General features: G+C 42.4%; 1 protein-coding gene across 29 annotated transcripts in view; it reads left to right on the top strand.

Annotated features, from left to right (window-relative positions):
* FHOD3 (formin homology 2 domain containing 3) overlaps positions 1-22,650 on the top strand; it is a 488,533-nt gene that overhangs the window by 335,883 nt on the left and 130,000 nt on the right. For 15 of the 29 annotated variants that reach the window (XM_074022542.1, XM_074022548.1, XM_074022547.1 and 12 more), the window contains one exon: positions 21,582-21,671. The exons of the other annotated variants lie outside the window; for them this stretch is intronic. In XM_074022542.1, coding sequence (XP_073878643.1) covers positions 21,582-21,671 — 90 coding nt within the window. The remainder of the gene's footprint in view (positions 1-21,581; positions 21,672-22,650) is intronic. 29 annotated transcript variants of the gene reach the window in all.

Raw genomic sequence — 22,650 nt, 5'->3', positions numbered from 1 at the left:
CTTTCTGATATCAAACACTGCATGGGACTTAACATGTGAACTTTCAGTTTCATCCTGCTGATTTCCACACAACATTCCGAACTATAGAAGTAATTTTGAACTTCATTTAGTCACTAATGTTAACAGTTGTGCCATGCAGCTTTCAGTCATGTGTATATTTTAATATACATGGAAGAGTGACCTGGCAGATAGTGGATATTGACAACTGGTTAGGGAGTGGAGGGTCCAGACTAGTGCCACATGCCTCAGCAGCAGGGTCTGCAAACTTTCTCTGTCAAGGGCCAAGTAATATGTTAAACTTGGAGTACCAGACGGTCTCTGTTGCAACTACTCAACTGAATTCTGCCTTTGTAGCATGTCAACAGCCATCAGCCACTGGTACCAGCATGAGCATGGCTGCATTCCAGTGACATTTTATTTATGGACACTGAGATTTGAATTTTACATGTCATGAAATATGATTCTTTTGATTTTTTTTCAACCATTAAATATGTGAAAACCACTCTTAGCTCACAGGCCATATAAAAACAGGTGGTAGGCCAGATGTAGCCCACAGGCTGTAGTTTGCCAACCTCTGTCCCAGGGGTCTGGGTTTCTAGAGGGAGGATGGGGGAAAATGACCTTTAATTGGCAAAGGGGAATATGTGGCGTATGAGAGAAAAATCCACCATGTTATGTGTGAGGGCTATGGGGAACAGTATTCTTAGATTTGCTGTTAGAGCAAGGAAGTCAAAGGAAAATTCTATGAAGAGATTGAGACTATATGGGACTTTGCTGATGGCTGATCATGAGTTCCCAGAGCACAGAGGCCGAAGATTGAGGCGTTGGAGAAGGGCAGGAGATAAGCCAGATTGAGGGGACATGTGGAGAGGAGGGGACTGTGTGATAAGTCCAGGGAAGGTTGGACTGTGCAGGCCAGGACTGGTCCCAGTGGTCCCTTCGGGCAGTGGTTCTTGACCAGGGATGATTTTGCCACCGAGGAGACATCTAAACACATTTTTGGTTGTTATAGCTGGGACAGGGTGGTACTACTGGCATCTAGTGGATCGAGTCCAGGAATGCTGTTCTACTAAGTGCAGGATAGCCCCCTGCCAAACAAATAATTGTCTGTTTTAAAATGTCAGTAGTGTTGAATCTGGGAAATTCTGCCTTGGGGAAGGCGGATCGTTGGTTATATAATCCACATGATGCTGAGATAGTGTTTGGGCCACTGGAAAGGGCAGTTTTCTTAGAAGCATTTGGAACTCTGCACCTACCTTAAATGTTCATGTGCATGGGTCAAAATTCACTCTTTTTCAGAGAATATAATCAGCTAAAACACAGATCTATAGAATATATTTCTAGCTTAAAGAAAATCCATTGGTATTTTACCAACACATGTCATGGAAACAGTATTTCTCAAAGGAGATAGGAATTGTCTTTCACAGCTGATGTTACTCTGGGCTACTACATGGTTTACAGCAGAGTCTTTTTTTGATTTTAAGTCCATTTAGCAAAGTTTTGCATTTCAAATTCTCAGGAAATATGCTTGAACACTTTTAGGGGACCAAAGCTTGACTGAATCTCATGTTACTCTCAGTAACTGAAATGCCAACATATCCAATTCTAATTGGCTTCACTCACATCCATCACTCCAAAAAATTGACATAATGGAATGTGACACCAGCATAAAACAACTTGGCAAGAGAGAACAATGATTGTGTAAGAGAGGTGTGACAGTCTACAGCCAGGCTTCACGAACCTGTTCAGAGGAAGAGGAACCCAGCACAGTCTCACTAGACATGTTCAAGTGGAGCCGAGGAATCAGCACTGAGAAGCAGCATTGGGCATCTCTCCTCTTGGCTGCCAATATTTTCAACTGATGGTCAAGAAGGAAAAAAGTTATGTATAAGAATTGCTAATTTTTTTCCATGTAAGTTAAACAAGGGTTACAGAAAAATTGACTAATGTATGTTGCACAGAAGTCCTCATTCTAATAAATGCAAAGTGATAAGGATATATAAATGGGTCTTGTGGGAGTCAGGAGTTGTGACCAAGCCTTGAGCTTGTAGTCGGGAGCACAGCAGTCTGACCTACAGACATACTTGACCCTTGAGCAGCAGAGAGAAGATGTGGCCTGGCCTCAGCTGGTTCCAGGAGCAGGAGAGACCATGCTCAGGTGGGCTGCAGGCCAGGAGTACTGATGCGGCAGTGGAGAGCCCACTTGAGCTGCAGGGAGAAGTCTGGCGGGGGTTTGGTGTGGGGCAGGGTGCAGAGACCAGCACTGGAAGCTCAGCCTGCACCTGGCAGAGAGCACACCACTGCTCCTAAGAAGTGGGGAGCACTCAGTCTTCACAAATCCTCACCAGAGGGGTGTTTAGAATCACTGTGGTCTTGGGCATAGGATGGAGGTATTGAAGCATGGGGGGGCAAGTTCAGAACCCGGCTCTCCCAAAATAGCTGTGTGTCAATTTATATATGGCCATTGGCTCATAGTAGTCACTGAATAAATAGCAACCCTTTATGTTTTTATTTATTTATTTATTTATTTATTTTTAATGTATTTATTTATTTTGAGATGGAGTCTCGCTCCGTCATCCAGGTCCAGGTTAGAGGGCAGTGGCGCGATCTCGGCTCCCTGCCAGCTCTACCTCCCGGGTTCACGCCATTCTCCTGCCTCAGCCTCAGCCTCCTGAGTAGCTGGGACTACAGGCGCCCGCCACTACGCCCGGCTAATTTTTTTGTATTTTTAGTAGAGATGGGATTTCACCGTGTTAGCCAGAATGGTCTCCATCTCTTGACCTCGTGACGCGCCCACCTCAGCCTCCCAAAGTGCTGGGATTGCAGGCGTGAGCCACCACGCCCGGCCTCTTTATATTTTTAAATAAAAATGATGGGATTTAAAGATGTGATGCCACCTATGTGATGTAAAATGAAGAGAGTTGTACCATATACTGCAAAGATGAATATGACAATAACAGCTACAACAACAGGTAGCCTTTATGGAGCACTTAATCATTTGCCAGGCATTACATTAAGTACTTCAAGTGTATAAACTCCATTTTTGCTCTTACATCACGATATAAGTACTGTTATTACTGTGTGACAGGAGGGGAAGCTGAGGCACAGGGAGTTGAAGTACCATGCCCAAGGTCCCACAACTAATATATGGTGGAGCGGGTTCTAGAGTTCAGGCGGTCTAACTCCAGAGTCCATGTCCTCACCATTCTCCTAAATAACCCTTATTTCTGTTATTCTGTGGAAATAAATATATGCTGAGTACTTGGCAATTAGCAAGCAATTAGGAAATGCACTAATTGCATTCACTATATATTATTGGATCTATATTTTTCATGTCAGTACATTAAAAATTATTGCTTAATGGTACATTAACAAATTATTGCCTAATGTTCCAATATATAGATATACCATAATGCCATGATGCTGTCATTCATTTTGCTGTGGCTTGGTTCCATTTTTTCCCTCATACCAAACTTGCTGTAATGAACATACACACTGGTGCACATACACATGTTTGTGTATATATGTTAGCATTAGCATTCTTAGATTCTTAGAAGTAGAATTCTAGACTATGGACATTTACATTTTAAATATTGATATTGCCTTATTGCTCTCCACAAAGGCTGTATGGGGTTTACTATCCATCAGCATATGACTCGCCATTTTCCCACACTATCACTTAATGTTAGGAGATTTTCAGAATTTTTATAGTACTGAAAAGTGAAATGTGCCTCAGCATTGTAATTTGCATTTTTTGTTACTACTGAGGCTGTACAACTTTAATTGCTTCATTAGCTATTAACATTTCATTTTCTTAGTGTTGCCTGTAAATATTCTTTGCTCATTTGTCTCCTGGTTTGCCTATTTTAATTGACCTACAACCAGTCTTTATTTTTAATATGGAAACCTTCAGATTCAAAAGTAGAATATAAGTATTCTTTATGCATTTTAGAATTAATATTTTGACCATTTTTTCTGTCTCTCAAATGTCTTTTAGCTGAATTTCTGGTACCTCTCATCATCTGCACTAAATATATTTGTTATGGTGTCCAGTTTGTGAGTCCTGTCCCATGTGGCTTTTAGGCATCATGCTTGCTCAGCAATGTGTGTCCTCTTTTTAACTGTAGCCTCTGCATTGTCCTGGGAAGATGCTATGCTATTCTTCCTTCAGTGCCTAGGAGGTAAGCAATGGAAGAGATAGGGATGGAGCCAGTGTTAGCAGTGGCGAATCTGTACCGGTCTGCATCAACTCAATTTTTGCCTCCTCGAAAGAAAGAATTTGTCTGAGGGGCAAAAGACAGAGTGAGAGACCAAGACACGTTTTTGAGCAGGAGTGAGAGTTTATTAAAAAGCTTTAGAACAGGAACAAAGGAAAGTAAAATACACTTGGAAGAGGGCCAAGCAGACGCCTTAAGAGATCCAGATGCACTCTTTGGCCTTTGACTTGGGGTTTTATACATTGACGTGGTTCCAGGGTTTGTGTCTCTTCTCCCCTGATTCTGCCCTTGGAGTGGGCTGTCTGCATGCGCAGTGCCCTGCTGGCACTTGGGAGGGGCTGCATGTGCACTGTGTTTACTGAAACTGTGTGCATGCTCACTTGAGGCGTTTTCCCCTTATTTTCCAGTGTTCTTAGAGGTCCTAGAGGAAGGTCATATACCAGTTAAACTCTGCCATTTTGCCTCTTAGTGCATGTGCTTGAGCCCAATCACCCAACTCCTGAGATCTTAACAGGAAGCTGCTGATCACTGACTTTCTGTCTCTTAGGAGACTGCCTTTCCCTGGCACCAGCTGTGACCAATTATTATTTTAAAGAGACAGTTTAACAACTGCCAGACCATCAGTTGATGGTCACCTGACATTCCTGGAGTGGGGGGACACTCTCCTTCCCTAGTCATATCTGCCTAACTACCTACTCTAACATCAGCATTTTTGGAGGATTAAGTTTGTGCTGGCTATTGGACTAAACAATTTTACATGTGTTGTAAATTCCATGAACAAGGTAGGAGTATCGTCCCCATTTTACAGATGAGGAAACCGAGACACAGATTAAGGAGCTTGTCCTCAGATTACAGAGGCTCTGCTGGTTTGGGACCCAGGCAGTCAGGTTCCATAGCCTGCACTCAAAACCTAACATACCTGAAACTACTTTCTGAGTCTATAGAATGTGTTCAGTAATGAGAATGTTTTATCTTTTGAGGACGAGTTAGATTTGTTGAGAAAGCGAAAAATCACTTGGCAATTGTTTTATTGGAACTTGGTAATGTTAGCGAGCTGTATTGTTTTTTAGTCACTGTTTGATTTTGATCCCGAAATCATACTTACTGATTTCTTGTTTTTCTTGTGAATGGACTCTGAAGACATTTTATAGAGGGGACTTCTGAAAATGTACAGAGCAATAGCTGCAACACTGGAACTAGGCTTTCCAGTTAGTCATGAGTAACCACTACCTTGGCGATGGAGTAAGGGAAGATATGGAGAACGGAACTCATACTTAAAAGGGAGCCACAGTTAACTATCAATTATCGGGAGGCTGTGGAGGAGCAGAGACCTAAGCCATCCTCACTTTTTGAGGGCTCATAGCTGATGCATACCAATTAGTGGCCTAGCAGGTGGTAGGATGCGGGTAGCCAAGCCTTGGGGCTATGCCTCTGGGGTGAGAGCTGGAGGGAGGCAATTGGAGGGGTGTTGTTTTCTGTTTTCCTGCAGGAGTGAGGAAGAGTTTTGGCATCTCTCCACCAACCACAGGAAGTAGTGGGCAAATCGGGGAGCCTAATTATGGAATTGTGCTGGGGGGTGAGCTCATCTTCCCATGTTTTGACAGGAAGGAGGCGTGTTTACATGCCTAAGTTTTAGGGCAGCACAGTTTCCCATGCTTTGTCCACAAAACTTCATTGCCAGGATTAGAGAATTCATCCTGGGTCTACAGTAGAATAGCAGAATAGTAGAGCAGCCCTATCTCTTTCTTGGAAGCAGTTGGCAATGAGCAATCTATTTGCAAACAAAAGACATACTATGAGATGAGGTGTTATACAACGTTAATCTACAAAATCTGCAGCTCAGGTGACCTGCTCAGCCCTGGCTCCTGGAGGAAGGCTGCCCGTGTGCAGTGAAGGAGCAGCAGGTGAGGTGGGGGAGGGCATAGGCGTGGTTGTGTGTAAACTCAGGATGATGGTGCCTGTACTCCTTAATACGGTGGTGGGAGGGTTAACACAAATATGTGCTTTGCCCAGTGCTGTTATTATCATCAATCCATGCCCTGGAGCATTCACGGATATTACTCTGTTAAAGAAGATAATTGTTAAATGAATATGGACATGAATTGGAGAAAATATTTTGTGCACCCGCATAAACATGCTAGAGGATTTCACAACAACCAGATTAGCAACCACTGGTACCATGAGTGGCAAGTAGCTACTTGGGAAGATTTATCTGATGGTAAGTGACTTGTTATAAATGGGATTCACTGACAAGGGTGGTGACCTCCTGACAAAAGTATGATTGGAATACAGCCAGTGATTCAGCAGTGTCCAAGAGATTCATGCCGAGTGTTCAATAGCAAAGGGTGGCCTGGAGAGAAGAGGTCTGGGAAGGCTGGGAGTGTGGGCTTGGAAATGGGAAAAACTGTACTGAATAAAGGCAGAGGCACTGGGGCATGAGGAAGAAGTTACTTTGCAATGCTCCCAATATCTGGGGAAGGATTGGTTTCTCAAATATTCACTGTGACCAGATTGCAAATTTCTTGGGGGTTTGAACTTTCCTGAATTGAATCTGAGGATCTTTCTAGGTTCTGAAGAAATTGGCAAAATTTTATCCTTAAGGCCAAGTGGAGCTGCTGATGAATTTCAAATGATTAAGTGAAAATCAGTGTAGTGTTTCTGCAGGAGCATTCTGGGCACAGTGTGGGGAGCTCACTGGGGGAGAGCAGGCTGCACAAGGAGATTGGTGCAGGGCTTTTGCTGGTCAGGAAGGAGTGGAGGGGGCCTGACTGAAGCAGGGGCAGAGAGAAGGGAAAGTACAGGGAAATGATGAGAATGCAGGAGGCTGTGGTTTGTAGGACAGTGACTGGATTCCATGGTGACAAAGACAAAGAGGCTTGAGGTGATTCTCCGGCAATCAGTAACCCAGGCCAGTCAGTAAGCTCTGGGATGTATCTATGGGTCAGGCAGGTGGAAATTCCCATAGTCAGTTGGATAGGCACTTCTGGAACTCCAGTACCTGTAGGATGGTTGAAGCTCTGGTTTAGAGGCCCTAACCCCGGAAAAATAAACTGCGTGAGCAGAGAAGTGGTAGGGAAAACCTGCAAGAGAATGTACAGAACTTTCATCTCATGAAATGAAGAAACAGACCATCACCCATATTTCAAGTCAATGAACCTTGACTCAGTTATCATCAAATGTGACTGTTTCTCAGGCTAGAGTGAACTTAGGTGGTATGAGGGCTCTGGAAGAAACAAGCTATTTACTTTGGGAATGGAGGTGAACATACCTCAGACAGAAATGTTCAAGTTTCTAGTTGAATGTTTTACTTGCTTTGGGAATTTTCTTTTAGTGCCAAGCTTCCCTTTGACCTGTCCAAACCCCACATCTCCTGTAATATGCACCTTCTCATCTGTGTTTTGAATGTTCACAGCACTTTCTAAGGCTTGATTTTTGCTGGCAGTCCACACAGGCATTGGTGTGCATCATCCAGCTAGAGAATAAGCATCTCTCTCTACATAGCCCTCTGCAACTCCCAGGATCCCTTTGGAGATGGAGCAGAGGCTATCTAAGGAGTACTAAGCTGGGTTGATCAAATCCAGCCATGGAAAGAGAAATGAGATTATTTTTGCTTGATAAGAGCCTGTGGAGGCAGCCTGGTGGTAACTCTTCATTGATGAAGGTTGAACAAATAGGGAAATGAAACCCTGAACATGTAGGTTGAAGAGGCCAAATTTGACAGCCAGAAAGTCCATCTGGGCAGAGGTGATGCTGGTGTGAATCATTTTGCAAGGGAGTCTTCTGGGAATAGGCTTTGGAAATTGAAGAAGGCCCAGTTAGAGAGACCTGGAGAAGATCGTGCTTGTCCCCAGCTTGTACTTAGTGGGCTGATGGTGATGACAGAAGCATCACATTCATGTTGAAAAAATATTTATTGTTTCTAAATGAGGTAATTTTTATGTTTCAGAGACTAATTGGAATTAACACAGGCTGTAATCATGATCCAAATATGTCTCGTGGTTCCCCTATATCATGGTTTCATCAGTTTCCTAGTGGGAATGGGGCTTTGGTGAGATGGGCAGGGAGAGTGACAGGACAAGAGATGAGAACTAGTGGACATCCTGTGCACATGAATATCATCAGACGAGCTGATGGTGTTCAGGAAGTAATCTAAAGATGGAAGGATTAATGACTTCTTCCAGTCCTTAAAGAGAAGAGGCATTTTTTTTTCCAGCCACAAAGCATTTATCATAGACAGAGATAGCACAGTAGAGTGGTTAGAAGCATGAACACTGGAGCTGGACTTCCTAGGTTCAATTCTGGCTTACTAGCTGTGATCCTGGCAAATTTCTGAACCTCCCTGTGCCTCAGCTCCTCATCTGTGGATGGGGATATTCATAGTCCCTACCTCAGAGGTTCCTGTGAGTACTGAAGGAGGGAACCATATGAACTGCTTAGCATAAGTACACCTGGCACAGAGGTTGTTAAGTAAATAGAATAAGTGAGTGACTACAGCCATCCCAAGGAAAGCCTGCGTTCCCCAGAGAGATCCTTGGGAGGCAGAGAAAGACAAAGGATAGGGAAGCCAGTTCCTGGCCCTCAGAAAGTGCCCTGCAGAGGCCGGGCATGGTGGGTCACGCCTGTAATCTCAACACTTCGGGAGGTCAAGGCAGGTGAACCACTTGAGCCTAGGAGTTCAAGACCAGCATGGGCAACATGGCAAAACATCATCTCTCTACAAAACAAAAACAGAAACAAAAATTAGCCAGGCATGATGGTGCGCACCTGTAGTCCCAGATACTTGGGAGGCTGAGGTGGGAGGATTGCTTGATCCTGGGAGGCAGAGGTCACAGTGAGCCAAGATTGCACCACTGCACTCCAGCCTGGGTGACAGAGTGAGTGTCTCAAGAAACAAAAAAGCAAAACAAAAAGCAAAGAAAAAATGGAAGTGCCCTGCAGAACTCAAGAAAGCCTGGGCACATTTGGGATGATTCTCTGTAGCCGAAATGCCTTTGATTGTCCCGAGAGAGCATACTTCCCGAAGACATGATAGCTCAGTGAGGAATCCAGAGACTATTATATCACACTTCACGAGTACTCAATTGCAGTATCCACATGGCCCCAGAGAACTAATTTCGTTCCTGAGGTTTTTTTTTTTCCCCCCCTCCCCCCAGCCATGTGGTTCTGGTTTTATAAACATGAGATTAAAAACTGACTAGAGATGAGCCCTCATAAGGAAGTGGCCGGTCAGGGCTTGTGGGGTGCAGGTATTTGTCTCCCAGGGATCCTTGGATGGAGCAGGGATGGTGGGGTAAGGCATGTCACGACTGCATGCATGTGTGCAGGCCTTCCGGTATGAAATACATACTGAATTACCAGACTTCAGAAGCTATTTTTTCTTTTTCTGTATATTTTTGCATCCGTAACAAGCTTTGCAAAACTGCCTTCCAAATGGAGGGTCAAATAATTTTGATCATGAAATCAGGAAAAAACAACTATGAAGTACCTTGAACTGTACCTTTGTTTTTCTTTGCATTTATGGACTTGGGTCCACATCCACGATAGCTCATATCTATAAGTAAACGAGCAGGCCACCAGCTCTCCAGAAGAGAAGCCCCCAATACGAGGTGTGTTATTTCAGAGTAGCCTTACCTGAAAAGATTCCTTCGTCAGTAGTGACATCTTATGACCTTTGATATTATAGTTACTGATTTTGTTGAGACAGGAATACTGTCTTCTGGGACTAAAGGAACAAAATCATATTCATGTATTCATCTAACTCCTATTTCTTTTTTGTTTTTGTTTGTTTTGGGGTTTTTTTTTTTTTTTTTTTTTTTTTTTTTTTTGAGACAGTCTTCCCCTGTAACCCAGGCTGGAGTGCAGTGGCACAATCTCAGCTCACTGCAACCTCTGCCTCCTGGGTTCAAGTGAGCACATCCAGCTAATTTTTGTATTTTTAGTAGAGATGGGATTTTACCACGTTGTCCAGGCTGGTCTTTAACTCTTGACCTCATGTGACCCTCTTGCCTCAGCCTCCCAAAGTGCTAGGATTACAGGTGTGAGCCACCACACCAGACCCCAACTTCTATTTCCTTGTGCCTCCCATGTTCTTGGATCTGAGAACACAGTGGTGAACATGAACCTTACAAAACATACAGTTTCATAAGACAGAGTGCAAATATTATAGCAAGTAAATATGAGTAGCTTTGGAAGAGGGCTTTTGAAGAGAGCCAACAGGGCCATGTGGCAGAGGGTTACAGGAATATAAGAATATATCCTTGAGGAGGCCTTCCAGAAGTGCACAAGGATGTGGACAGGATGAGGCGTTACTGCGTCCCTGTGGTACAGCGTGGTGAACAATTGGGGACTAGCTAGGTCAGTAAAACATCTATTACTTTTGGATGATTTATGTGGTAGATGCCACCAGCAGGTAGAAGAAATGCACAATACCAATACCAGAAGTGCTAATATAGTTGTCAAATCATTTGCTGTGTAAAAAGATTGTAGAATAATATGTTTTTTTTTAAATCTAGAAGTTTACCCACCAAATGTATAACAGTGGTTATTTCTGGTCAAAGGGGGCTTAACTGTTATCAGTAGTAGTATAAGCATACTTCCTTTCTCAAAGGGAGTATGAATTCCTGTAAGTAAATATTCATTAAAATAACAAAAACTCTTTAGAAAAGAGAAAAGTGTGATGGGGCTGATCCAGAAAACCTCCTCATGCATTTAGGTTGAGTCCCAAAGGATGAGAAGAGTCAGAGAAGAGCTCCCCAGGCCAAGGGTGTGCCATGTACAGTGGCAAAGGGAGAAAAGGGCTTGGTATAGCTGGGTATCTAATAGGCATCTCGGGAGGTGAGGCTGTAGTGTATGGCTGGAGACAGGTGGCACAGGGTGGAGATGAGGTTGCACGGTGAGCAGACCAGGTCCTGCAGGGCCTGGGAAACCACAGCACAGAGTCCAGTTATTAGCATGTGTTATTAGCAGGCTCAGTTGTGCCCATCTGAAAAGCTGCCTGTCTGCCTGCCTGCCGGCCTGGTGGGGATAGGATAGGAGGCGAGGAAGGGTGGCAGCAGGGACATGGGTCATGGCTATTCATGCCAAGCTACTGAGAAACATTGATAACTTAGGCCAGGGTAGTCTCAACCCTGCCAGGCATCTAGAATAACCCATGTTCAGGTTCTACCGCAGAACAGTTGAATGCAGTTTCTGAAAGGAGGGCCTGACCATTCACATTTTAAAAGAATATGCCTTAAGGATGCGAATCTCTAGGCTGGAGGTTGCCAGTGGTTGGAGAGGCATGAAGCGTTGAGGCATGCATTAGAGAGAGTGTCAGTCGCCCCCATTGCTGGACCTCCCAAGGTCACCCTCAACAGCCTTGAGCTTGTCCTGGTTTAGGAGGGTGGTCTCTTTCCATATGTGAAAAACACACATGAGATTAGTCATTGTACAACTTCTGGAAGTGACAAAACATGTCTCATGTCCACACAGTTGGATTGTTTAGTCATAGCAGCCATAACTGGAGTCTTCCATTCCAGTGTATTTCCCGTCATTTTAAGAGTGAAATAAGACCTGGATCCACCAAGGTCTCAGGACAGATTCAAACCAGACCCTGAGCAGGGCTGTTGTTTTGCCTCTGAAGGCTGCCTTCCTGAAATCTCAGGAGGGGACTATGCTTAGTTCCTGCTCTTTCCAAAGTTCTTAGAAAAATGCAGCCTACCTTCATCCTAGTTTCTCTGTCAACTTCTGCTCTGTCAACTTCTGAGGGACATTTAAAGCAATGAATATCTGTGGTTTAGAATAAAGTTGTTTTTTTTTAAACACAAAATCAAGGTATACACAGAAACTGCTGAGAAGCCTCATAGTCTGTAGTTATCACTAGATTCATTTGTTTTACACTTGAATGAATCTGTAACCCCAGTTACTAATTGAGTTTTTTTTTTCTGTTGATGTTTGTATTCTGCAGACTTGAATTCCATTATGTTAAACTACTCCATGTTTCAGCAGAAATAATATGCTTGACCCTTTAATATTTATTTGATTCTAAAACAAAATAGCAAAATAATGGCTTATGTATTAAGGTACTAGCCCATAGTCTAGCTTCTTGGGTATGTTTGGGATCCATTAGCTATACTTTATACTCCTCCTAAACTTTGCATGCTACAGGGACAATAAATTCTTTCCTGTCTAACTTTGGGTTCTCACCATGGAAACATCGGAGCAACAGCTGGGCTCTGTTAGATGTCTTTTCATTCTCTTGGCTGGTAAAAATCTTTTGCAGAAACTTTTTTAAAAACTTGATGGCTAACAAAACTCTACTTTTAAGTGAAATCACTGATTCAAGCTGGCCAGGTATTTGTCTTAACTGAGTACGATTGCTAATTAGAAGTTTTCAAATGTTACCTTGGGCCCTTAGTGACCTAGAAACAGCCTTAAAGTTAGCAAAGTGTGAGTCACTGTGAGGCCAAGATCAAACTGCAATTTAAGGATTCAGTAACACAGAAGGCTGCAGACCAAGACCAGAGGGCCACGTTCTTTACCAAAAATGTAGCAAAATATTTCTATGAATATCTTCTATGCCCTATGCATTTTATGGAACTAAATGGGACAGTTTAAATGTCTGCATTTTATCTAAACCTTAAGACAGCTTTTTGACTAGTTGCCACAAATGGGTCATAAGACACTGCTCCTCCAGGCTTTCAGGACAACTAGGCAAGTCTAGGGTGACTGGGCTCTGGGCTGATCTTCTGGGAGCCATACATAGCCTTGTCCAGTACAAGGTGTTATTTTTCTCTGTGCTGTGTGAAAGAAGGATTGACAGGCACAGTTCAGGAGACTGTTGCTTAGAAGGAACCGTGCAATGATGAAAACAGTTTAGATTCTGCTTTAGTTTCATGGGGTAGCCTGGCATGGCATAAAGGAGTCTGGCCTGGACGTTAGGAGATCAGAGTTCTTACTGGCAACTTGTTTGATCTTGCCTTCTCTAGACCCCATCCTTCATCTCTGCAACATGGGGAGATCTCTGAGGTCATCTGCAAGTAATTGTCAGTCTTGCCCTTGGATCATCCATAGCAAGAGCCTCTGTGCTGAATGCTGTGCAGGTCCTCAGGGCCATGGAACTGCAGCAGGCAGCAAATACTTATTGGATGTCTCTCGGAGCCAGGGCTCTGGGCGGGGTCTCCTGGAGAAACAGAGCAGGAAAAGTAACTCTACTCAGGAAGAATGGCTCTTGCAAGGACTCCAAGAATGAAATGCCCTTGGTGTTCAGTGGAAGCTTGACATATCAGTAGACTGTGTAAGACTGGGTTGGAAGGTTCACAAAGGGAGAATGGAAGATGAAGTTGGAGAGGTGATAAGGGATTAGAGATTAGCGAGGCAAATTAGACTTGATCCTAGGTCAGTTGACATGTTTCACAAGGGAATGTCATGTGCAGAATTCCATCTTGTCCCTTACTCAGATCCTCTTTGGCTTTAAACAGCCAAGTTTTGCTTCAACAGCATGGTAGAATCTTTTCGAGTAACTTGAGCCCCATGGGTTGAATACTTCCTGCTACAGTGAGTTGTTTAGTGTCTCTTCCCTCACTGGTCTGTAATCTGAGGGTGGGGACTTCGTTTAGCTACTGCACCCCAGCATCTTTGCACATAAGTGCTCAATAAAGTTTGTTAAGCCAGGCGCAGTGGCTTGTGTCTGTAATCCCAGCACTTTGGGAGGCTGAGGCGGGTGGATCACTTGAGGTCAGGAGTTCGAGACCAGCCTGGCCAACATGGTGAAACCCTGTCTCTACTAAAATTACAAAAATTACCCGAGTGTGGTGGTGTATGCCTGTTATCCCAGCTACTGAGGCTGAGGCAGGAGAATTGCTTCAACTCGGGGGGCGCAGGGGGGTGGAGGTTGCTGTGAACCAAGATCGCACCACTGCACTCCGGCCTGAGTAACGTAGCAAAACTCAGTCTCAAAAAAAAAAAAAAAAAAAAAGTTAAATAGAAGGAGATAAAGCCCTTGCCGCATAATTACACTGCCTCTTTAGTAAACTAATGCAGGAACAGAAAACCAAATACTGCATCTTCTCACTTATAAATGGGAGCTAAATGATGAGAACACATGGACACATAGAGGGGAACAACAGATACTAGGACCTACCTGAGGGCAAAGGATGGGAGGAGCGAGAGGAAGAGGAAAAAAATAACTATTGGATACTAGGCATAGTACCTGGGTGAAGAAATCTGTATAACCCTTGGGATGTAGTTTACCTATATAACACTCATACATATGTGTCCCTGAACCTAAAATAAAAGTTTAAAAAAACTGTTTCATTACATATTTTAAAAATCCTAATTGTACAGAGTTGGGTTAATTATAATCCTTGGTTCATGACACATTGTCATCACTGGGCTGTGCATGACTATCTTCTGGTTTATTTTATATAATATTTATGAATATAATAGAACATCAAGGAGACTATGACTTAACTTAAAAAGCAAGGTGTTACTTCTAAGTTCCATCTCTGTGCTTCCCACTCTCCCATCCCTAGGCCTGAGTAACCAACACTTAAATATGTGTTTATCACTGTCTTATGGGGTTTTATTGTGGGTTTTTTTTTTCAGTATTTTTTTTTTACTTTTTTCCCTCTACTTCAATGGTTATATTTTTTAAGTATTATTACACACATATGACACATTATATAATTCTCATTTTCTGCACTTCGTTGTAAATGTATGTTCTTTCTTGGACTTGTTTTGGTCACTCAGCGTTATGTTTCTGGTGGTCGTCCATATTGTCATGTGAAGCTGGCAATATGGATTTTCACTGCCTGGAATTTACCACAATCTTTATATATTTTTGCCCTTTGGTGGGCATTTGGGTCATTTCCCCAGCTTTTGACAATTACAGATAGTGCTGCCGAGAACATTCTTGGACTCTCATCCTAGTACACTGGTGCTTCAGTATCCCTAGGGAAGGTTTCTCAACCTGAGCACTGTTGACGTTTTGAACTGAATAATTCTTTGTCGTGGGGGCTATTCTGTGCATTGTGGGATGTTTTACAGCATACTTGTGTCAGCCCACTAGATGGCGATAGTACTCCCTGCCCTCCACTCCTGTTGTGACAACTAAAAATGTCTCCAGATATTGACAAATGTCCCCTGGGGGTGGGGGCAGAATAACCCTGGTTCAGAATCACTGCCCTAGGCTATAGCAATGCCACTTTTAGGTCATGATATTTTTAATTTTACAAGATAGTGTTAATTATTTTGCCACGTTATACCTAGATATCCTCGTATCAACAATATATGAGTGAGTTGACTTGCATTCTTTTCATCTCTTGGTATCATTAGACTTCTAATTTTACCAAGTAGATAGAAAATGGTATCTCATTGTGGCCTTAATTTATAGTGCCCTGATTGATAATCAGGATAAAATACCTCTTCATACAAGTTTGTTGGCTGTGTTCATGTATTTCATTCATTTTATAGTTGTGCTTTTGAAGTTTAAAATATATTTTCATATATTCTTGATTTGAGTTTGTCTATTAGATATATTGCAAATGTCTGCTCCCAGTGTATTGCTCAACTTTTCCTCATTCTGATTGCTTTGGTCTTAGAACATACTTTAACATTATTTTGAATGTTTGTATTGTGTTTCTGAAAGAGCTCAGCAACATTCATTTTCCTTTTGGTGTTTCGAAGCCTGAGAAACATGACCCATTAGCCTGAGACTCAAATCCAAGACATTAAATTGGCTTTATTGGAAACTAGGCCCCGAAGAACTGGTCAGGCTACAGGCCTCTGGGTTGCTTTTCCAACTTGAAAAGGTGACCTCAAATCTGGGACTGTTTGCGGTGAAAAGGAAAATACCTAATGGATTTGGAACAGGCCTGTGCCCCGGAGTAACTCCTTATCAATCACAAACAAAAGACCTGTGGAGGTATTGGAAAGCCAAAGGCCACACACCCAGAATTCCTTAGCACAATATGAACACAATTAAGTTATCCTTTATAAGAAAATCTAGCTTGAGAAAAAGCAAAGTTGTCAGAATTAATTATTCAGTCTTAAATATTATTAGCATAAAAATCATTTCATTTGACTGATTTTATCATAGACTGGAACTAAATAAAATCAAGCCTTGAAAGTCCTGTGCCCCAAGAGAGAGTATTTCCTTCTCCATCCCTTTGCATTATAGGCAAGGCCAGTGCTCTGGTCACAGGGCATCCTGGATGTGGGCCCTCCAAGTGGGTCATTGTGCTGTTCACCCTTGGTTCTGCCCTGCCACTTGTGATAGCAAAGCTACAACACACACATCATATGAAAATTTCTTGTGGGATCTGAGGATGTTGAACCCAAAGAGAAGACAGCTTGGGATGTAGGTTCAGATAAGCTGTCTTTAAATATCTGTGAGACAGCCGTTGGAAAAAGAGATGGATCAAAAAGACAAAGTGCTTTTACATATTAATGCATTCCTCCTAGGAGATAGGTACTGTTGCTCCCCCATGTAGGGATGAGTAAAGTGGGGTCCAAGGTCACAGGGCTCAAAAGTGCTGAAACTGAAGACCAGACCCAGGCAATCTGGCTCCAGAACGTCTCCATCTCTACCTGGGAGAGTAAATGGAATCAAGGAATTTTGGAGGGAGGGGCTCAGTGTTTTGTTTTAAAGAGGAGAGGCCCATGGGTTGGCAAGGCGGAGGGTGTTCTGTGTGGACCAGAAGTAATAACACCTGCAAACTCCTGATCAAGCTGAGGGAAGGTGGCCTCATGATGGAGGTTGTAGGTATAGTTTGGTGGCTGTGGGAGCAGATGGAGGAAAAGAAGACTGAGGCTGGTGGGGGGTGGTGTATGAGGGTGTACTATGCCAAGCACAGAAGGATAGCTAGTCCAGGCATAGTGGCTCATGCCTGTAATCCCAGGGCTTTGGGAGGCTGAAGTGGGTGGATCACTTGAGGTGAGGAGTTTGAGACCAGCCTGGCAAACATGGTAAAAACTCATCTCTGCTAAAAATACAAAAATTATCCAGCCACGGTGGCATATGCCTGTAGTCCCATATACTCATGAGGCACGAGCATCACTTGAACTCAGGAGGCAGAGGCTGCAGTGAGCCGAGATGGCAAGATCGCACCACTGCATCTTAGCCTGGGTAACAGAGTGAGACTCGGTCTCAAAAAAAAAAAAAGGATGGCTTAGATGTGCTTGTTTGTGGCTTCTGCTGTGACAGAAGGGATGCTATCTCACTACTCTCTTTGTTTCTGTTAGAGTCACCCCGAGTCCAGATCCATCTCTCCCTTCTTAGTTACATAACTCTCAATCCCTCTACCTACCTCTTTGTAAGGCCTGCATAACCTTGATTTCAAAATCTGACAAGCACATTATGGAAAGGGGAATCACAGATCAATCTCTTTCCAAAATAGGTGGTAAAAAAAAAAATCTTAAATTATTAAGAAATAGAATCTAGCTGTATATAAAAAGATAATACATTACAACAAAATGTATTTTTTTTTTTTTTTTTGAGACAGAGTCTCGCTCTGCCGCCCAGGTTGGAGTGCAGTGGCCGGATCTTAGCTCACTGCAAGCTCCGCCTCCTGGGTTTACGCCATTCTCCAGCCTCAGCCTCCCGAGTAGCTGGGACTACAGGCGCCCGCCACCTCGCCCGGCTAGTTTTTTGTATTTTTTAGTAGAGACGGGGTTTCACCATGTTAGCCAGGATGGTCTCGATCTCCTGACCTCGTGATCCGCCCATCTCGGCCTCCCAAAGTGCTGAGATTACAGGCTTGAGCCACTGCGCCGGGCCAACAAAATGTATTATCTTTATTTTTATTTATGGTATGCAAGGTTGGTTTAACATTTTTTTGAAAAAACAGTCTTTTTAACTCTTTAACGGAAAAAAGGAAAAATCATATGATTATCTTTAAAAAATGCAGGAAAGACGTTTGGCAGAACTTTAATACTTGTTTATAACAAAGATTTTTAGCAAACTAGGATTAGAAGAAAATTTTTTAATGAAGACTATCTACCAAAAAAATCTATGACAAATCTTATACTTTTCCCTGAGATTTGGAACAAGAAAAGGAAGCATCACTGTCTCCATTTCATCATAATGTTGGAGATCCTAGCAAGTGGGCTAGGGCAAGGAAAAGGAAGTACAGACGATTTGGAACGAAGTAAGGAAAGCCATCATTATTTAGTGATGAAGTGATTGTCTACAGAGGAAATCTAAAAGAAACTCTAGAAACAGTATAATTAATTTAGAAAAATTTCTGGATACAAGCAAAATTTACAAAAAGTTAATTTTATTTCTATATAACATCAACAAATAGAAAATAAAATTTAGAGTTCGATAATATGTACAGTATCATCCAAATTTATACCTAAAAATAAATTTAAAGATACCTAAGACCTCCGTAAAAATGTAAAACACTACTAAGAAAAATTAAGATAGCAGTAAGATTAAATCTAAATAAAGGCTATATCACAACCATAGATTAAAAAACATAGCAAAGATGTCAGTTCTTCAAATTTGTATATATATTCAACATAATCCCTATCAATAGTACAGCAAAAGACAAGTTGACTTGTAGGAAAAAGTCCAGAAATCTACAAATATATATTTTAATATATATTTACCTGATTTGTGAACAAGATACTGAAGCAGAGAGAAGGCCCTTTACTAAATGGTTCTGGGCTAATTGCATATCGACCTAGGGAAAAAAATGTATCTGACCCCTATCTTACATGATAACAACAATCAGTTAGAGATGGACTCTACAAATGTAAATGTGAAAGTTAGTGAAATAAAGCTTTTAGAAGGACACATAGAGGCTATCTTTAAGACCTGGTATAAACAACAGCAACAAAAAAATTAAAACAACACACAAAGGCACTAGCCATCAAACAAAGATAAACAGGACCTTATTAAGAACTTCTGTTTATTAAAAGATGACATGAAGTGAATGAAAGACAATACACAGAGAAGGGAAAGATGTTTACAGCACATATAAATGACAAAGGGCAAATGATATTAACACTTCCTAAGCCGGGTGTGGTGGCTCATGCCTGTAATCCCAGCACTTGGGGAGGCCAAGGTGGTTGGATCACCTGAGGTCGGGATTTTGCGATCAGCCTGGCCAACATGATGAAACCCCGTTTCTACTAAAAAAAAAAAAAAAAAAATTAGCTGGGCATGATGGTGGGTGCCTGTAATCCTAGCTACTTAGGAGGCTGAGACAGGAGAATCGCTTGAACCCAGGAGGCAGAGGTTGCAGTGAGCCAAGATCGTGCCACTGCACTCCAGCCTAGACAACAAGAGCAAAACTTGGTCTCCAAAAAAACATTTCTTCAAATAAAGAAAAAAGACAATTCATTTTTTTTAACGGGCAAAAAATTACTTGGACACTTCAAAGAAGAGCATATGCAAATGGAGATTAAAAGAGTTACAGTGTGCCCAACTTCATTAGTCATCAGAGAAAGCAAACTAAAAGCACAGTGAGACATCACTACATACAGATCGATGGCTAAAATAGACAAAATTATCACATCTTGGCAAGAATGTAAAATAACCAGAATGCTCATCTACTACTTAATGGGGATGGTAATTAGTCCCATCATTTTTTTAAATGGCAGCTTTTAATAAAGATGAACTCAAGGATATCTTATGACCCAAAAATTTCATCCCAAGATATAGTACACAGTAATATATACATATGTTCACCAGAAGACATGTACTACACTGTTTATGACAGCACTATTCAAAATAGCCCCAAATTGAAGGGTACCCAAGTGTCATCAGAAATAGAATGGGTAAACTACTGAAATACAGCAATAAGAAGGAATGACCTTCAAGTATATGTAACTATTTCGTATATGTATATGTAAGTATATGTAACAGGTGTAATGTTGAGCAAAAGCTAGACAGATTGTGATTCCTTTTAGATGGAGAATAAAATGAGGCAAAGCTAACTTATACTGTTTGATGTGGGGTGGGAGAGGGAAGCAATTGGAAAGGAGCATTAAGGGGGTGCTGGTTAGATAGATGTTTGTTTTGTGAAAATTCAGTGGTTTGTGTACTTTTCTTTATGTATTTTATATGTTGGTAAAAAGGAAAAAACACAGCTGAAGGACAGTGGGATGACAGAGTTAAAGATCCTGGTAGATGATGCCTGGATTGAGACATGGTGGATCCATAAGGACTGAAAGCAAGAAGGTGTTGGGGACATTGAGAAAGTAGAAGCTGCACATGCATTAGGAAGTTGAAGAATTTGGGTGGGAGGAAAGGAATGAGAGATTTGGGTGAATGGGAGCTTGTGGTCAGGGGTGGGAAGATTGGATGTAAGATTTCCAAATTGGACTAGTTCTGTATGACAGTGAGGTCTGGAGTGGGAGGGGCTAAAGGTGGAAGTCACTGGAGTTCAGCAAGGCAAGGGATTGAGAAGCCCAGCAGTGCATTGAACAGGTGTTCCATGTGGACCTTGGCCACATAAGTCAGATGTTGACAGGACTTAGAGGCCAGAGAAAGAGAATGTCCCAGTTATTAAAGTTTTTAGTCTGTATTTAGCTGCAAGGACAAAACCCAATTGAACCTACCCTATGCAACGAGAATTTATTATCTTCCATTGGTGAAAGGCTAGGGTGGAGCTCCAGAATTGCTGGATACAGGCATTAAAATGGTCAGGGGGACTGCTTTCCTCTCCTTTTCTCCCAGTTTCAACTATGTTTTTCTTGGACTCAGGGTGTCCTTATAGTGAGTCATCCCTGATGGTACCAGGAGAAACCCCAGGTGTGACATGAATTGGCCCCACTTAGACTGTGCTACCCTTGAAGTGGGAGTGGAACTGCACCCCTGAAACACACTCATTGAGAATCTGGGATGGCCATTCGTGGAGAATGAGGGGTGGCATGCTGAAACCATAGGTCCACCATGGAGGTTAGTCCGTGCCAAATTGACCTGACCCCTGGTGATTTCTAATCAAGAGGGATGCAGTAAAGATGTGAGGACTCTGGTTGCTGCAGCAGCTGGTGATCACCAAAAACCTTTACTGGATGATTCTGTGTGGAGGAGAAAAACCACAGAGGAGGTCTGCCCACGGCCAGAAGCTTCTCTGAATTGCGTGTAGGGGGTGCACGGTAGTGGCATCTAGCCAGCTTGACAAAGATATTTGGCCTCTTCTGCTTTCTTACATCTCCACTCTGCATTTAAAGTCCCACATCTCAGAACTGTCTCTTGCCTCCTAACGGACTGAGTGTGCTTTTCTTCATTTCAGCTAGCTGTTTTATTATTATTATTATTATTATTATTATTTCATTGTTTTTTGTCTGTTTTTTGCCTCATCTTCCTGTTTGTAATGCTCATCTCACTTTTCCATCTTGTCTCTGTGCATTTCTCTTTTCCTGGCTTTGTCTCAGGGAGGAGGAGGAGGAAGAGGAGCAGCCAATCACGGAGCCCAATTCCGAAGAAGAGAGAGAGGATGATGCTTCCTGTCAGGGCAAGGACAGGTACCTAGGACTGGAGCCTCCCAAGCTCACACTAAAAGTGGGAGACTCCTTCCTAATGATAGTTCACCACCTTCTAGTGGCCACCTTCCTTCCTCATTGACTCCCACTTCCAAACTCTTACTTACCCTGTTCACAGAGCCACAGAACCACTGGTTTTGTAGAAATACCTGAGCATGTTTTCATTAGAGAACTGCACTTTTTATTGAAATCCTGCTTTCCTAACCACACTTTATGGAAAAATCACTGGTTTTCTCCTCACCATTCCCTCCCTCATTGAATGCTTTAGCTCAACCAGATTGATGGTGACTAAAAAGGCTCATCTCCCCTAAGAAGATTCTCACCCTTTCAGCATTGTAGTAAGAAGAATTCCACGTGTTCCCTTCTTCTCGATTTTACCAGTTACACTATTAGCTAAAATGTGTGGATAACTACTATATTAATGATTCAGGTTTATTTTTTATTGGAACAAGCAGGAACGCTTTCACCCCATGCATCATAGCAAAATTTCCCAGTATTTATTTTCGCACCCAAGACAACTAACATATAACTCTGTAGCCCTTTGGGGAGTTTGCTGTCCTCTACTCACCTCCTCCGCACGGTGCTTTCTTTCTATCCTCAGGCAATGCTGACAGCCATGGGCACCTTGCAGATTTTTTTAGATTCTGTAGCTATTTTCGCCAAATGATGTCTGTATAAAACAATAAAAACTGCTCACAGGTAGTATCTTTTTCCAGTATTCAGACATAATTCTAAAATTGAATGGTTTTCTTCACTTAATTGATTGCCACTGCAAATGAACATTTTTACTGTATTTTTTTTTCCAACAAATAAGCAAAATCAAAAGGATCTTGGATGAATCCAAGTAAAATCTTTGCCAACTTTAGATTTAATGGAGTCTTTGCTACGGATGTCTCATCTGCCAGGCTAGCAGTGCGCAGCACGCAAGTTCTCAGATGGGCTTATTTGACACTCAGACTCC

The sequence above is a fragment of the Macaca fascicularis genome, chromosome 18, assembly GCF_037993035.2.
Source record: "Macaca fascicularis isolate 582-1 chromosome 18, T2T-MFA8v1.1".
Classification (NCBI taxonomy): Eukaryota; Metazoa; Chordata; class Mammalia; order Primates; family Cercopithecidae; genus Macaca; species Macaca fascicularis.
The sequence above is the reverse complement of the archived record's forward strand: the minus strand, read 5'-3'. Positions and strand labels throughout refer to the sequence as shown.